This window comes from Ricinus communis, chromosome 2 (genome assembly GCF_019578655.1).
Source record: "Ricinus communis isolate WT05 ecotype wild-type chromosome 2, ASM1957865v1, whole genome shotgun sequence".
NCBI lineage: Eukaryota > Viridiplantae > Streptophyta > Magnoliopsida > Malpighiales > Euphorbiaceae > Ricinus > Ricinus communis.
The window spans coordinates 10,480,656-10,497,870 of record NC_063257.1 but is presented as its reverse complement, the minus strand read 5'-3'; the positions used below and the strand labels follow the sequence as shown (position 1 = coordinate 10,497,870).

At 28.5% G+C, this 17,215-nt stretch overlaps 2 protein-coding genes across 3 annotated transcripts; one reads left to right on the top strand and one right to left on the bottom strand.

Annotated features, from left to right (window-relative positions):
- Positions 1-7,083: 7,083 nt before the first annotated feature.
- On the bottom strand, positions 7,084-11,544 carry LOC8281626 (MICOS complex subunit Mic10). The gene is made up of 3 exons (XM_048370766.1): positions 11,245-11,544; positions 10,651-10,784; positions 7,084-7,331 (listed from the first exon to the last, which is right to left on the bottom strand). Exons 1-3 carry the CDS (start codon positions 11,354-11,356, stop codon positions 7,326-7,328), a joined length of 252 nt encoding a protein of 83 aa, XP_048226723.1. The 5' UTR covers positions 11,357-11,544; the 3' UTR covers positions 7,084-7,325.
- Positions 11,545-13,315: 1,771 nt separating this feature from the next.
- On the top strand, positions 13,316-15,969 carry LOC8281627 (patellin-3). Of its 2 annotated transcripts, XM_048370765.1 has the most exons (5): positions 13,316-14,797; positions 14,896-15,020; positions 15,142-15,292; positions 15,427-15,653; positions 15,810-15,969. In XM_048370765.1, the coding sequence occupies exons 1-5, from the start codon at positions 13,565-13,567 to the stop codon at positions 15,823-15,825; spliced, it is 1,752 nt and encodes a 583-aa protein (XP_048226722.1). In that variant the 5' UTR covers positions 13,316-13,564; the 3' UTR covers positions 15,826-15,969. The 2 variants fall into 2 exon arrangements, with proteins under 2 accessions (XP_048226722.1, XP_002521798.1); XM_002521752.4 differs by having other exon boundaries at positions 13,317-14,797; positions 15,427-15,969.
- The last annotated feature ends 1,246 nt before the right edge of the window (positions 15,970-17,215 follow it).

Genomic DNA, 17,215 nt, shown 5'->3' with positions numbered 1-17,215 from the left:
AGTTGCAGGAGGACAAGGAAAAGAAAGAAGACAGTAAAGGAGCAACCATAAAAGTGTTTCCTGTTCATCTCTCACGACGACCAGAACTAGTGGCCTTCTATTCTGACGCTCATACTTCCTTGAATTAAGGGTAATTCGTGGTCTCAAAATGAAGACATCTTGTGCAACATATCCAAGTGCTCCCTCAAATGTTCAACAACATAACTCTAACGAGCAGCTTCCTTCAAGTCAAGAGCTGAAACAGGTATGTATGTATATAAGAACTATTTTCTCGAATATTATAGGGCAATGTTGAAGAACAGTCATCATTTATCTTCAAACAAAATAAAAACTTAAGTTAATGGAAAAATAAAATTAATATCTGATATACTGAATTTAGCTTATATTTTTTTCCTTAAAATAGTAAATCCTTTTTTTTTTTTTTTTTAAGTTTGGGCACTTTTGAAAATTTAATTTGAAACTTATGGTTTTTCGGTGTAAGTTTTTTAGTTTATATATTTTATATTTTATTTTTTAATTATAATTAAATTTCATTACAAAAAAAATTACTTTCTATTATATATTTTTATAATTAATTTATTTATGTACATTAATCTGTTAAAAAGATAATTTTTTATGATATATATTCAAATTACTCTTAATTTTATCATATATCCCCATAAATCAAAAAATATTATATATATTATATAGGAAAAATATTATTTTTTATTTACCATATTAAATTAAATAAACTTTTACATGTCTGCCTTTTTTGAAGTGATCATTTCCATGATCAATTTGCACCACTTTAGTTTTTGTCTTATTATTTCTAATTTTCATACACATGTATATAAATATATAAATATAAATATTTTTTATTACTTATTTCATTGAACTAATAAGCTGTTGATATATCATAAGTTTCTTTTGATTTTTTTTTTGTTTCCATGATGCTAGTTTTTTCTTTACTTCTATTTTTATTTTTAATTGTTGTTTTTTACTACATTTTTATACACACATATGATTATTATATGGTAACTAAAATTGTTATACTTGTAATAATTTATTTTTAAAAAATAATCCTATTACTTTAAATAAGTCATATATTTTTTATTTATATTCATATTAGCACTTAATGCCTTGATTAGCTCTTTATATAAGCATGTTACATTGAAACCACATATCCTTTTTTTCTGTTAGAGTTATATGTGATATCATTTTATAAATATTATCAAATGGAGTTTCATGATATATATATATATATATAAAGTGATTTTTTTCTCTATTAAATTATTTTATAGAAAAATTAAACTGCAAGGGGCTTATATGTAGAAATATTAGCCGATTACATCCAATGAATCAATAATTTAATATACCTTACTGCTATAACTTCTTCATTTCAAGACATATTGTCAGTATATATTCAATTAATATGACTATGGTAGATTGCTATTATTCTTTTCTTTAAGGAGAAAATAGCTATAATTCTTGCTAAAACTATGAGGAAACACTTTCTTTATCACAATATAGATTCAGTTATCATATTAAATTTGTTTTTTATCTTATATATTAATAAAAAAATCTTATTTGTCAAAGAAAATTATCTTATATTTACTTCTTTTATTTTGAAATAATTATAATTTCGAAATGGTTAAATTCTTTTTACTCATATAAATATCAAACTACACGGTGAATCAAATTACGTATTTAATAAATAAAATAATTATAAATTTAATGTCTTAATTTTTATTTTTTTGATTTCAATATTTGAATTATTTTTTTATTCAGTCAAATATCTAAACCAGTTAATTTATGCATATTGCAGTGTCTCTTGCAGATTTTGAAAGTTAAAGTAAAAAATTAACTTGTTTTACACATATAATGACCTAAATATCGTTATTCTTCGTCACTCACAATTTTTTTATATTTTTCTTTCTTTTTTTTCTTTTTTTTATTATATTTTTTTAACACTAAAACAGAATAGATGTTGAGTTAATTTTTTTATTTCTCATTGGGAAAATAATGTATTTTGTTTTTACTTTCTAGATGAATGCATAAAAAATAAAAAATAAAAAATAAAAAACAAAAAATAGCGTGTAACTTTTTGTTTTCCATAAATGAAAAAAGAATTTTTATTACTTTTCTTTTTTTAATTTCTTGAGAAATAAACTAAAGTTTTTTTAAAAAATACTCTTGAAAATAGATAGGAAAAAGAAGAAAAAAAAAAAGACTTTAAAATTATATTTAAAAGGGTATTTAAGGCAGTTTATTGTCCAAAATAAGTCATATAAGCGCTTTAATATGTAAAACCGATTAGATACACTGTATTGAACATTTTTAATAGATTTAAACGCTTAATTAAATAAAATAAATAATTTAGATACTAAAATAAAAAAAATTAAAAAAATTAAAACACTAAATTTATAATTTTTTTCTAAATAAATATACATGACATGTGCAACGCAGATATACAAAAGGCTAAGCAAGAAGTGGATTAATAGATGACTACTTTTCTTTTCGGATTCGGATAAATTTAGAACTAAGTTCAAGAAGTGTATTAATAGCATTTAATCCGTATTTTATTGTATATGCAAAATAAAGATAATAATAATATTATTGATCCTTCATCAATCAAATTTTTTTACGTCATTACATCTGGTCCCTTTAAAAAGTTATAAAAATAAAATAATAATAATAATAATATTTTGAATTAGCTAAATATATTATTATTGTTATTGTTATTATTATTATTAACTAAATTCACATTTAAACGGAAATAGCCTCTAATAAGAAATTGTTTTAATGGGGAAAATAGGAAGATGAAGATGAGTAGAGATTTAATAATTTCCTTTTTAACTCTTTTTTAAAGTATTTAGCAAGAAAATGACATAATTATCCATTTAATTTAAAGCAATGCTCTGGTGTTACTTGAGCTTTGGGAATATCATAAAACACTAAAGCAAAACACAACAATATTCTCTTTCAATCTATAAAAGTAAAAATGGGAAGAACAATAAAACTTATTTGTTTGTGTTCACTTATTCCTATAATTTCTTTTTTATTACTTATTTATTTTTATTATTTCACAAGTGCCTATATTACTTGCATAATTACATTTAGAAATTATGCATTTAAAGTAATATTTTTATTTGAAGAATGGCATTACCGATGGAGCAATGCTTAATATTTTGAAGAAATTGAAGTTGTTACTTTGACTAAAATTAACACACATATGGGTTCAAAATTTCACTAGAAATTACAACCTCTTTTCAAAATTTAAAAGAGTTGGATGTGAGTGCATGTCACTCTTTAAAATATATTTCCTCACCCCGTGTGGTTAAACTTCTAGTGAAGCTAATAGAGTAAGCATTGAATACTAGAAAAAGGTTGAAGCAATGGTTGGTGAAGAGGATTTAAAAGGAGAAGCAAGAAGTGACAAAATTGTATTCCCTCAACTAATGTCCTTGGAACTCAATACATTATACAGCCTCAGGAGGGGTTTTGCATTGAGAGTTCTATCACAGTTGAATTGTCTTTGTTAGAACATTTGGCACTTATACATTGCAAATGAATGAGAACTTTCTCTTATGGATTAGTGATCGCACCAAAACTAAAAAAATACGAAAAGAGAAAACGTGGACTATCAAATGGAGAAAGACCTTAATACATCTCTGGTAAGGTCTCTTTTCTTATGGTCTTTTTCCTTTACTTGTCATTCATGTGGTAGCAACATCATCATTTATATTCTTATTTCTTAAAGTCTTTTCTTTTTGTTTCCTAAATATATGCTAGTGCTCCAAAAGAGAAAAGGAAGCAATGGATCTTACTGAAGCAGGCGCAAGTGAACAGGGCTACAGAGTTCAGGATGAAGAGCAAACTTCTTGATTAAAGAAGAAAATCATGCTTGACAAAAACATCACTTCCAGAAATAGGGTGAGTTGATGATTATAGCATAATCTTTCATTTACCATTTTAAACAATGAGTTTCATATTTTAAGTTACACATGAAATTTTATGTGCAAAAGCAAGAAAATCCATGAAACTCTATGAGAGTTATACACTAGTTTTTCATGCATGTGAAGTGGAAGTTCTATAAAAAAAAGAAAAATGTAAATGAAAGTAATTTATATATTTATAAATTATCAATTAAATTACTAAATTAAAAAATTTTAAAGTAATATATAAGAGTCAGATTGTATGTTTTTAACATATAATTTAGATTGATTCATCAAATGCAATTGGATACATTGACAAGAAAGAATAAGAAAAACCCTTTGGAAACTGGTGCACAAGTTTAGAGCTGTTTGTCTCTTCTTGTGAAAGAGCAAGAAATATCACTTTCAATCACATATTTTTTGTGGAAACAATATTATGGTTGATGCTTTAACAAAAGAAGAGTGGAGCACCTGATTGCGTGAGTAAGATCTTATGATTTATCTTCTGCAACTGACCGCTTTCCTCTTAAGTTCCAGGGGACAGTGATCGAGTGTTTGTTTAACAAGGTAGTCGCTTGGGTTGGTAAGGTTTCAACAACTTCCGTCCAAAATCTTAATACTTCCAAATTAGTAGAAAGAAGAAACCCCAACGGGAAACCTTTCACCACGCCACACGATTCTTTCGCGAAGGCACTTGCTTGGTTTTTCCATCATCCAGTCCATAACAAGTCGAATGAAACCTATAATGGTACTCTTAGAATATATATATATATAGCAGTTGTGTTCTTCCTCTTCTTTGTAGGATCTTAAATAAACCCTCCAATTTTTATTTTTTTTACAGATGCTATATCTTGAAAGATTGACATGATATTGTCATTTTGGTTAAGTTACAGAAGTACACGTAAATCTGCTGGTTTTAACTGCAGAAGTGGCTGAAAGTCTAGTTGCTACAATTTAGGCTTCTTTTTATGATTACTGGCTGGTTTTATATACTTCTTGGCCTTTGATTGAATCGTTATGTGTTTTATTTTTTGTGTTAATTCTTTTTTTCATTGTTACAGCACTCATAGTTAACAGTTTTTCTCATCCTTACTACAACACAATTTTCTTTTCATCGCAGCTCTTAAACCATAACTCAGTAACATAATTTTGTAATTACCACTTAAACTATGACTTCTTAAATGTGCTCGAGTCGATAATACTAAACTTCATCTCCAGAGTTAAGAGATAACTCGTTTGGATCTCAATACTAATATAATTAAAAAAAAAAAGTTAAATCCTTAAGAGTGCCATTGACCCCTTAAATGTTTAAGTTATAGAACTTGATACAATGATCAAAAGCAGTTAGCTAAGCTAAGCTACAAATTAGAGAATGAGCTTGAGTAGTACAAAAATCATAGTAAAGATATGTTAGATAAAAAGCTACATTTACTATATTATTCAAATTTAGGTATTTCGAATAGAGTTGTTATATTATGAACTCGGAAACATGAAGAATCATGTACTAAAACTAAAACACACATGTGTATTGTTAAGTTATAAAGTTAGATAGACATTAATTGACGTCTGTCTTATATCATTAAATGGTTAATAAACAAAAAAATAAATTAATACCAAAAATTTAAATTCATTACAAAATAGATGAAATCAATATACTATAAAATATTTTTATCATATGTCTCGTTCATTAATTTTTATTATATTATTATTAATTATTATAATATTTTTATTTCAATTTTATAATTTAGTGTATTTTATATTTCTTTTTACTACAATACTAAATTCATTGTTAAGAATATATTGACATTTTTATAAAATATATATATATATATATATATATATATATATATTAAAATAATAAAAATTTAATTAACATAATTAAAAGTAAACATTATAATTTAAATTTATAAAATGACTTGTATATATAAATTCATCATACGTATATATACATGAGGTTTATAGATTATAGCTTAAAAAAATCATAAATTAGAATAAGTTCACCAATAGAAATTAATAAATATACACTTTTAATTTAATGAATCTTACACTAATAGTATATGAATATACAATTTATATGAACCTAAAATTTATATTCAGTAGACCTGATACTAATAACATATGAATATATATTTTATAAGTAATAAACCTAAAATTTATATTTAATGAACCTAACATTAATAGTAGATGAATATACAATTTATAAGCAATGAACCTAAAATTTATGTTCAGTAGATCTGACACTAATAACATATGAATATACGTTTTATAAGTAATAAACATAAAATTTATATTTAATGAATCTAACACTAATAATAAATAAATTTACATTTTACAAGTAATAAATAGCATATTCATACGTTAAGAACGAGTTCATAACTAAAAATTAATGAATACATACTTTATATTTAATGAAACTTACACTTGAACCTAAAATTATGATACTAATAACAAATAAATATATACTTTATAAATGATGAATTTAAAGTTCATATTTAATGAATTCGACAATAATAATAAATAAATATACATTTTATAAGTAATGAATATAGCGTCTGTGCATAAAACAAAACTCATATGTTAAAAAACAACAGGTTCATTATCCACAAACTATAAATTTATCAAATGTACACTTAAGATTCATTTAATATAATATACACATTAATATCTATAGAAAAGTCATTTAATCTCAATTAGCTATTTATTCTCTATAATTAAATCTATTAAATACTTTTTTTAATCCAAATAAAATACTAAAAAACATCTATTAGTAGAGAATAACTATTAAAAAAATTTAAATAAGATAATAACTAATATTTAATAATAAATAAAATAATTTTTAAAATTTAATACTTAATAAAATTATTAATGTACCAAATATCAAATAATAAAAATTATATTCTGAATTTTATAATTAATTAATGTACGACATTACTATTTTATTATCCAAAAAACCAAAAATAAATTAGATACAATTAAAAAACAATCAAACAAAGTCCTAAGATGACACAGTTCCCGATGCTATATGTAGCTGGGTCTATGATATAAATTACCTTTGCCTGATATAAATATACCTCAAAGTTCGATCAATATGATTTATCTTTAAATTAATCTCTATTTTTATTCTGGGTTACCTTCTTCCAACGATTGTTTTCATAAAAGAATGAGCAGATAGATTCTGAAAGGCCATCAACTGAATTGGTTATTTTCTTTTCCTCCTCCAACGGAAAATTTACCTCAATAGAATTACAGACAAAAGCTAGCAGAAAGCATTCGAAACTTTCCGTACATCAAGTTCACTATTTATCCATCAAGAACAATGTTTTAACTACATTGTCAAGAACCAACCACAATCTCTATTTCAACAAAGTCTTGATTTGTAATCGATTCCTCATGTTCCCTTCAAGTTTCAGCTTACTCCTGGCCATGGTAACCAAACCACAACATTAGCATATAGATTCTTTATAATGGTCCTAGAATAAACAGTGAAAATATCAGTATAATATACTAATCAACCTTGCAACATAACATCCAATTAGTTGGCAAGGGGAAGGCTTCCAAGTCTATGAAATCATTAAAAACATAATTGAATCTCCTCCCACACATACATCCATATATGTACAACAGCTAATTATGATTTGCGAATATAAAGGAATCAACCGCTTGCTTTTCAGTTGCTTTAATTTAATTTTCTACAAATTATGAACACACTGCATAAGTCACACATAAAAATGCATCTATAGATGCAAATATAACTCAAGTAAAATGATTCATAATATTTCTTTCTTTTTTTTGTTTTCATTTACACGATTAGTAAAGCACTAGCATGTTAGGACATGCATGGCAGTTGCAGTTTGATATTTCAAATTCCAACTCGCTCGTATTTCAAATTAAAATTTTCTTCTCAGTTTGGCCTAAACTCAAGATTCCAATACAACAATGAAAGACCAGAAATTGTAATTCAAATATGTCAAAGTTAAGAATCATGTCATCCATGGAAAGAGCAAACAAACACGCAACGAGGTGTTGCTTCAGTGTGACGTACAAAATGATGATCTAATCTCAATTCCTGATGAAGGCTAAACTGTGAATTCGACAAAGTTAAGGATCTCTGCTCAAATCAACTAGCATGATTCAAAATTATTTAAACCTTGGAAGTAAATTGGCTGCCAAAAAAAAAAAATAGAGAGAGAGAGAGAGAAGAGATCAGAATGAGAAAACAGGACTGTAAATTTAGAAAAAAAAAAATGAAAGGACTTTCAAACTTAAAACCTTGCTCAAGCTGAGATATGCATTTACTAACTTGCTAAATCTGGGTGACAATAAGGCTGTACTTAAGGAGGAATGAAAAAGAGCATATAGATTAAACAGTTTCAATGTCATTGAAATTGAAGGGTTCTCTCAAGAACAAGCCATTGTTATTTAAAAACAATAGGCCGTAAAGGTAAGAACCAAACATAAATTTTCTATTAATCCTGGTCATGATTTTTCTTTAAATCAGCCAGTAATTTAAGTGCAAACTCAGAGCCACAACACTAGAATCCCTGAATTCTTAGGTGTTCCTTTCTCACTTCAACTTTTAGTTTATCCTAGAGCAGGTTTCAAATATTAGAAATATGCTAACAACAAAAGCATGCATCTATAGTTATCTTCTTGTATATTCAATTCATCCCTGGAGAAGGCAAACATCTGGTTTTTTCTTAATCAATCAAAGCTTACAGGTCCTGGTTTTAAGCCCTGCTAATAAAGAATAGCAATTTATCATACTTATTAACACAACTACCAGAGAGGATTCCAAAAGGAACCAAGCAGCATAGTTAACAACAGCAGCATCTACCGAATGTTGAATGACTTAGTAAAGCTTGTCGAATTGGTAACTTCAAATCAATCAATGTAGCCAATCACATTTCTAGCACTAGAAGCATTGAAAAGAGAAAAATTTCAAAATGTAGCCCAAAACCAGGCAGAATAGAAAGAAAATTTTCTGTGTTGCCAACTACAACCAGATTTGAAAAGAGTTGAGCTGAATCATGGAGAAGTCATATTATTAAACACTTGATGGGCAACTAGCATAAGAAAAGACTCAAGGGAAACCACTAAATTGGAGGCATTACCACGAGCCAAGATCCAAAGGGCAACTATCACATAACATGTCTTGAAGTGAACAACATGATTAGATATTTTGAAGCGAAGTAGGATAACATAAGATTAAATCAATCGACCAGCATGCTAAAGCAAGTCATATTACATTTGACTTAAAAATGACTCAGAAATTCTTTGCTTTCAGGATCAATAGTATATGAATAAAGGACCCAGTTGAATCCACACACATATTTGCTAGGTCAAGGCCAAGCAGTTATAGTCGCATTTATATAAGAAAGCTGTTACACCAAGAATAGAATACACCCTTGCTTAACTAGCAGATAAAAGACTGAAATAGTCTTTACCAGACTCCACCTTTTCAACACATACTGCAAGAACAAGGCCACCTAGATGACAACAAATGATGATTATAGCAATATCATCCAAGGGCTACATGCATCTGAAACCTAAGAACAAAATTGGACTGCTTTATCTCATCAATAAAGACAAATGAAGAAAAGAATTGACAAGCAAAGCAATTAGTAAATGTGAAAAATGGGGGGGAGGAGGGGAAGCCTAGGGCTCTCACCAAAAAAAAAGAAAATAGACTATTGAATATCTAAACTGCAAACTACAAACAACAATTTTATAAAGCAGCCCCATATTTGCTACGCACAAGGACATAAAAATGCTCATATCAAGTACGTAAGAACGAAAATACAAAATTAAAGTATACAATATCAACTCCTTATCCTCCTAAACTTACCAATTCCACAAGGTCATGAACTTACAACAATTTTAAATTAACTTAAAAGAAAGAACCGCATAAAAGTTTTAAAGGGTATAACCATTGTTCCATTTCAAATCATTAACAGAAATGAAAAGAAAAATTATTAATTTAAAATGATATTGTCATGAAGAAAAATTTTCCAAGCTCTATCTGTAAACTAGAAAGATATATCCATGTCCCAAAAGAAAGTGAAAGGAACAGGGAGTTGAATCAGATCCGGCAGCGCAAAGAACCAAGTCGAATTCCAAGTCTTACGCAAATACTTTGATCCCAAGCCCAAAATCAGAGAAAGACAAAAGCAGTGAGATGGAGGAGAAATATGTACTGATACTATAACTCCACAACAAAACTGAAGATGAGTTCATGGTAGGTTGGGATCGTTGAACAATATACAACATATTTCAAGGAATTATACAAAATTGTGAAAAATAGTTCTTCCATAACTTCATAACTTCATAACTATAAAGATTATAATTACATGGTTCAATGAAATTGTTGAATTTTATTGAAACTGAAAACCTTTAACAAATAAGTTAATAATTTGCACATTGACTACTCCTACTACTCCTCTTTCGAAAGCTGCCTTAAGTTCAGTAAATATAATGACTCTTTAAATAAAAATCTGCACCGAGAAAATTTATCTAATATGAAACAACCACAAGCAAGTACTTTATACACTACAATAGTATATACAACAGTATCATTTTCTCAGGTATAGAAACATTGAATTGGTCATTGCTAGTATACAAAAAACCATGAATACCAACATATAACAATATGTTTAACAAAATATACATAAAACATGCACAAGCAATGAGGAAAAAGAATTCAAGTAAAATTGGATTTTCAAATAAATCAATATCCTACCTCATGGGCAGGAGCATCTGATGTCTTAGGAGTAGTCAACTTTGCATCAAAAATACGATTGCACTCTGTGTAAGCAGATCCAATGCCCACTCCAGCCCCAAAAGCCACAGTTGCCCAACGAGTCACCGGAGTCCCTGATTTTGCAAATAAGAAAATTATCGATCAGTTCTTGATTGATCATAAATAGAGTACATTTACTTGCAAATCATTCAAAAAAAAAAAGAAAAAAAAAAACTTACAACTAACCTATCAAAAAATAATAATTAATTAAATCCATTTTCCGGCATTAGAAACCACCGCCCAAATTACCTAACGAAAATTGCGATGCACATATAAAATACAAACATTTGATTACTCTGTTTCTTTTCCTAATAGCAAATCATAGATTTAAATTAGAAGGTGAATAGCAAATACTGAAAACACCTACAACTGCTGAAAATTAATCAAGGCAAATAGCAATAAAACCAACCAAGATTTCAAAATGTAATAAGTGATTAGATAGAGAGAATCAAAAAATCACAATTACTTATACACAACACCTTAAACAACAAAAATAACCACAAGAGGCTGATGATAGAGGAAATTAGAACTAACTGAAGAAAAGGAAACCGCTAAAAGCACCAGCCAGGGACGAGTAAACAAAACGACGGACCGTCAGATCGAGACACGCGTCCCATTTTGCGTTCACGTCGACTTTCTCCGCCATCGCTTTTTTTTCTCTATTTTAGTTTTTTTTCCTTTTAAATTGCTGTTCTCCTTTTCCTGGTGGCTCGTCTTCTTGTCTTGTTCAGTCTGATTAGTGTGCTGTGCGTTTTGGTGTTCTGGTGATGAGGTTTTGCTTGGTGCTTCAACTGCGACAGTTCTTTTCCTTAGACAGCACCACTGAAAGAGGACAGAGAGATTGGTCCAGTTTGGGCCTGCACTTCACATAGGGCTCCGCATTTTAGTTTGGGCCTATCCTTGGTTGTTTGGGCTAAATTGGCCCATTCTACTCGACTAACTTTTTTTCTTTTTGCTGTGACTTCCATTTACATTCGAATATTAAAAAGCAATTTATACATTAAATTAAAATTACCAAAAGTAGACAAATGAAATTTCTATTTTATTTAATTTGACACATTCAATTTATATTAGTAAATTGACCATGCCTCCATTTTATAAAGAAAATAAAAAGTAGATGTCCTAAATACAATACAGTTTTAACTATACCTTATTAATTTGCTAACTGATTTAGTTTCAATAGTTTGTGATTTTATCAGCTCTATTTTATAATTTTTTTTATTAATTGATAACTGATTTAATTTTTTGATTTATTTATAAAATATTATTTTTATCAAAATTTATTAATAATTATTTATTTTAAGTTAATTTTTGATAATTAATTTACTATAATTCATAATAAATAATTATTATTTTAAAATTATATTTAATAGTTAAATAATTATGATATTTATAATTATAACATTTGAAATTAAAAATTATTTATTAGTTAAATTTGAATTTAAATTTTTACTTTTATAATAATCTCTAATAAAATAACAAATGTAATATAATATTTTTAATACTATATATACAATTGCGAAGGCCAAGATTCTTTGCTGAATAATTAATCCGAGTCTCAATCATGCTTTAAATCAAAATAAAGAAAATTTGATAAATTTTTTAAGATAAATAAGAATATAATTATAAAATTTATTGAAATGGCAAAATAAACATACATAATAAATTTATATATAATATATAATTATATATAAATATATATATATATATATAAAATTTTATGATAAGTGTACTTAAATTTTTGACATGTAAGATTTTTGTTTTGATATATATACTATTTTTATATATAAGATTCGAGCTTATGTATAATCTTATAGCTTTTTTATTAATTTACTTGATTAATAAGTTACATTTCTAATTAAATTGACTCTAATTATAAAAAATAGCATATTTATTATATTTTAATATTTTATTTAACTAATAAATAATTTTATAATCGGATAATGATAATAATTTTATCTTAAAAATAACACATTAATTATATTTTAATATTATATTAACTAATAAATAGTTTTAATCGGGATAACGTCCTAATTCTATCATAAAAATAATATATTAATTATATTTTAATATTATATTAATTAATAAATAATTTTTAATTAGATAATAACATTAAATTATATTTAAAAATAGCATATTAATTATATCTTAATATCATATTAACTAATAAATTAATTTTTAATTAGATAATAATTATAATTTTAAAAAATAATATTTTAAATAATATTTCTAGTATTATATTTAATAATATATTAATTTTTTATTATATAATATATAATTTAAAATTAATTAATGAATATTTTTATATCAATTTTTATATTATTTTATTAATAAAATTTTAAGAAATTAAAAATATTAAAAATTATTAATTTTTATTATTTTTAAATATTATAAATTAAATATTAAATTTTAAAAATTTATTAAAATTTATTAAATTTAATTTTATAATTAAAATAATAATAGTTATAATAAATTTTCTTACTTGAATTAATTTTTATTGATATATGGGTTTTATGACACGACATCCCGGCCTAGATTTACATTGTGATGCATAGGATTCCAAGTTTTACTCAATGAGATGGAGTCTCTTTAACCATTGTCCTATTTGAAGCTTCCTTATGTTAAAAACTGCCAAACAACACAACAGTCAGAGCTCAGACACCGCCTGGCCTTTTCTTTTCTCTTCTTCTTCTTCTTCTTCTTCTTCTTCTTCTTTCTGCGTTCTTTTTACACATTTGGCGTTCCTTTCCATAGCTTATCTCTTTTTTTATTTACTCTCTCTCTCTCTCTCACTTCACTTCACTTGCTCACTCCAAACACATCCTTATCTCTCTGTCTATCTCCGGCTCCAAACATGTCCCAAGAATCTTCAATCACCACTCCACCTCCGCCGCAAGACCAAGCTCCACCACCCCCACCTGTGGTGGTGGGGGAAGAAAAAGAGAAAGTAAAAGAAGAAGAAACCTCTCCGCCGGTTCCATCACCACCACCTGTAGTGGAAGAAGAGAAAGAAGTGTCACCTCCGCCACCTGCACCGCCGCAAGAATCTAAATCACTGGCAGCAATGATGGAGAAAGAAGAGTCACAGTCCTCACCTCCGCTGTCCTCTTTGGAGGAGAAAAATGATGAAAAAACTGAATCTTTAGTTACTAAAGAAGAGGTGGTTGTTGATGAAGTTGATGTTGCTGGAAAAGAAAAGCAAAGTGAAGAACAACAGCAGCAAAAGGTTCCTCAAACTTTGGTGTCTTTTAAAGAGGAGAGTAACATAGTTGCTGATCTTTCTGAATCTGAAAAGAAAGCCTTGCATGAATTCAAGAATTTAGTTCAAGAAGCTCTTAACACCCATCAATTTAGTTCTTCACCACCACCATCACCACCGCAAAAAGAAGAAGAAAAAACAGCCCAAAAAACCCCAGCTGAGGCTACTTCAACCACTGAAGTATCCGTTTCAAAATCTGATGTTAGTACTGAGATTAAAACCCCAACAGACCAAGAATACCAAGAACCAAAAGTTGAAGAAAACCCATCAAAGGAAACTCAAGAAACCAAGCAAGAAGACCCAAAGGTTGAATCTTTACCCGAGGAAATCTCCATATGGGGGATTCCACTTCTTAAAGATGATAGAAGTGATGTGATACTTTTGAAGTTCTTGAGGGCTAGGGACTTCAAAGTGAAAGATGCATTTGTCATGATAAAAAATACAATTAGATGGAGAAAGGAGTTTAAGATTGATGAGCTTATTGATGAAGATCTCGGTGATGATCTGGAGAAAATTGTCTTTATGCATGGTCATGATAGGGAAGGGCATCCTGTGTGTTATAATGTTTATGGAGAATTTCAGAATAAAGAATTGTATCAAAAAGCATTTGCTGATGAGGAAAAGCGAATGAAGTTTCTGAGGTGGCGGATTCAGTTCTTGGAGAGGAGTATCAGGAAGCTTGATTTTAGTCCTGGTGGTATTTCCACTATCTTTCAGGTTAATGATCTTAAGAATTCTCCAGGACCTGGTAAGAAGGAGCTTAGATTGGCTACTAGGAAGGCTCTTCAATTGCTTCAAGACAATTATCCTGAGTTTGTAGCTAAACAGGTAAGCTTTTGCTCGTGATTCAATTCTGATCCGAAGGTAATTCGATTCTGTATTATGTTCTAGTAATTTATGTGTTTTTGGCTTTTGATTTGCATTAGGTGTTTATCAATGTGCCTTGGTGGTATCTTGCTTTTTACACTATGATCAGTCCATTCATGACACAGAGAACCAAAAGCAAATTTGTATTTGCAGGCCCATCAAAATCTCCTGAAACACTTTTCAAGTTAGTGAAGACTCTGCATACTCTGTTTTTATAAATTGACATTCTATATTGGCATTCATAGTGTTTTTGGTATCCTTTTGCGTGGCTGATTGAACACTGTATTTTTTTATGGTTAAAACAGATATATATCGGCCGAACAAGTGCCAATTCAATATGGTGGACTGAGTGTGGATTACTGTGATTGCAACCCGGAATTTACTGTTGCTGATCCTGCAACTGAAATAACTGTGAAGCCAGCAACCAAGCAAACTGTGGAAATTATAATTTATGAGGTGCAATTGGATTTCTTCCTTTGTTTCAACACTTGCATAATTATTTTTATTTTTTTCTTGGAGTTATACTATCTGGCTGTGGCTGTGACTGTGATTGTTCTGTGTATAATAATAGTAAAATTGGTGCACTGCAGAAATGTGTCATTGTCTGGGAACTCAGGGTTGTCGGATGGGACGTGAGCTACGGTGCTGAGTTTGCGCCTGATGCTAAAGATGCATATACAGTTATCATACAGAAACCAACCAAATTGAGTCCAACAGACGAACCAGTGATAACTAGTAGCTTCAAAGTGGGTGAACTGGGTAAAATATTGCTCACAGTGGACAATCCAACCTCAAAGAAAAAGAAACTCCTCTACAGGTTCAAGATCAATCCTTTCTCAGATTGAGGATTTCATTACATGGGCTTTCAGATATAATTGGGTGTGAAAATTGGATTAATTTATATCTCTAGTTCTTGGGTGATAATTTTCTTTCCCCTTTTCTTATGTATGTTTTTCGGCTTCTGGGTGGGCAGCATAGTTGGTGGGTGAATATCAGGCACATGGTTTTGGCCTTTGGTTTCCTCCTGTCAATCATTCTAGGCAAACAAACAAATATTGAGGACAAAATAGAGAGAAATGTGGTTGTAAAACTTACTGAGATGTTTTTCAGTGTACATTTACTTTTTGTGTGGATATCTATATTCTGGTACCCTTCTAATTATGGTCACACCAAAATATATATATAGAATGCTATTGATAGACATGTTTAATTTAATTCTTCTTGTTTCAGCAAAAAACTTCCAAGTAATTTCGTCTAGCTTGGTAAAAAGAACATTGGAATTATTGTTTTCCTTTGTGGTGTTCATATTTCTTCATTATTTCCCTGCACTGCACAGTCCAGCAAGCATGCACAGATTTTCTTTTTTCTGGTCTAATTGTATCTTTGATGGCTTGTTTTGTCACGTGGATCATTGTCAACATCACAATCCAGTTTGGTTGAGACATTATGGGTCAGTTTGGCATTCATGTGGGCACCTGATTTTCAGAATTTGAATTTTTATCATTCTTATGATCATTATTTTTTGCTTTTTGAATTCTCTTTTTAAGAAAGTATGGTGTATTCTATTTTTCTTTTTTTTTAAAAAAAAAAAACTGAAAATTGGATTTAGGAATTTAGCTGTAGACTAAATATAATAATATGTAATATAAAAAAAGAAAACAATTAAAAATCAAAGCCAGATGTTGTCATCCTTAATTTGCTAGTCATATTTCATTAAAGATGGATCATAAGACTTTACCAATGGCGACAAGAGAAAAAAGAAAAGAAATACTAGAAAACAATAATAAATTGAAGAATCAATTTGTCCTAATCAAACTAAGACAATAAGTGGTCCAAATCCGATTTTACCATTTGGTGCCCTTGGAATTGGATTCCTGAAACTAACCCTTCAGCAGATTCTTAGTTTTCTTTCACTTCTTTTTTTTTTGGCTAAAACTGAACTGTGCCTCATCTTCAAATGGAGAAATTATAAGATAGAGCCGGTTTATCGGATCACCCGTAAATAAAAATAAATTTTATAATAATAATATTATTTATTATATTTTTGTTAATTAATTTTTAAATATAAATAAATTAATCAATACAAATTTAATATTAGAAGGGTTTGTTGCATGAAAATGGACAAGCATTTTCCGGATATGAAGGTTAAAAATGGTCTGGAAGAACAAGAAGAGGACAAATGGTAAGCAGAAAAATACAAGTGGCTTTGCCTTCTCCATCGAGTGCTGTTGTCCATTGCTGCTCCTGTGTCAAATTTGTATGCCCCTTTCCTATGGCTATCTGATATGTTATTGACTGCAAGGAATTCACTAAAAGTAGAAAAGAGTGTTTGGGACCAACTTCATGCATGATGCTTCCATTCATCATTTCGTTTACATT

Bases quoted from the DNA above. Each gene is read 5' to 3' on its own strand.
- LOC8281626 (XM_048370766.1), bottom strand. From the start codon at position 11,356: ATGGCGGAGAAAGTCGACGTGAACGCAAAATGGGACGCGTGTCTCGAT. The intron at 10,785-11,244 runs GTTAGTTCTAAT...TTGCAAAATCAG, and splicing joins TAGCGGTTTCCTTTTCTTCA to GGACTCCGGTGACTCGTTGG.
- LOC8281627 (XM_002521752.4), top strand. From the start codon at position 13,565: ATGTCCCAAGAATCTTCAATCACCACTCCACCTCCGCCGCAAGACCAA. The intron at 15,021-15,141 runs GTTAGTGAAGAC...TGGTTAAAACAG, and splicing joins TCTCCTGAAACACTTTTCAA to ATATATATCGGCCGAACAAG. The intron at 15,293-15,426 runs GTGCAATTGGAT...GGTGCACTGCAG, and splicing joins TGGAAATTATAATTTATGAG to AAATGTGTCATTGTCTGGGA.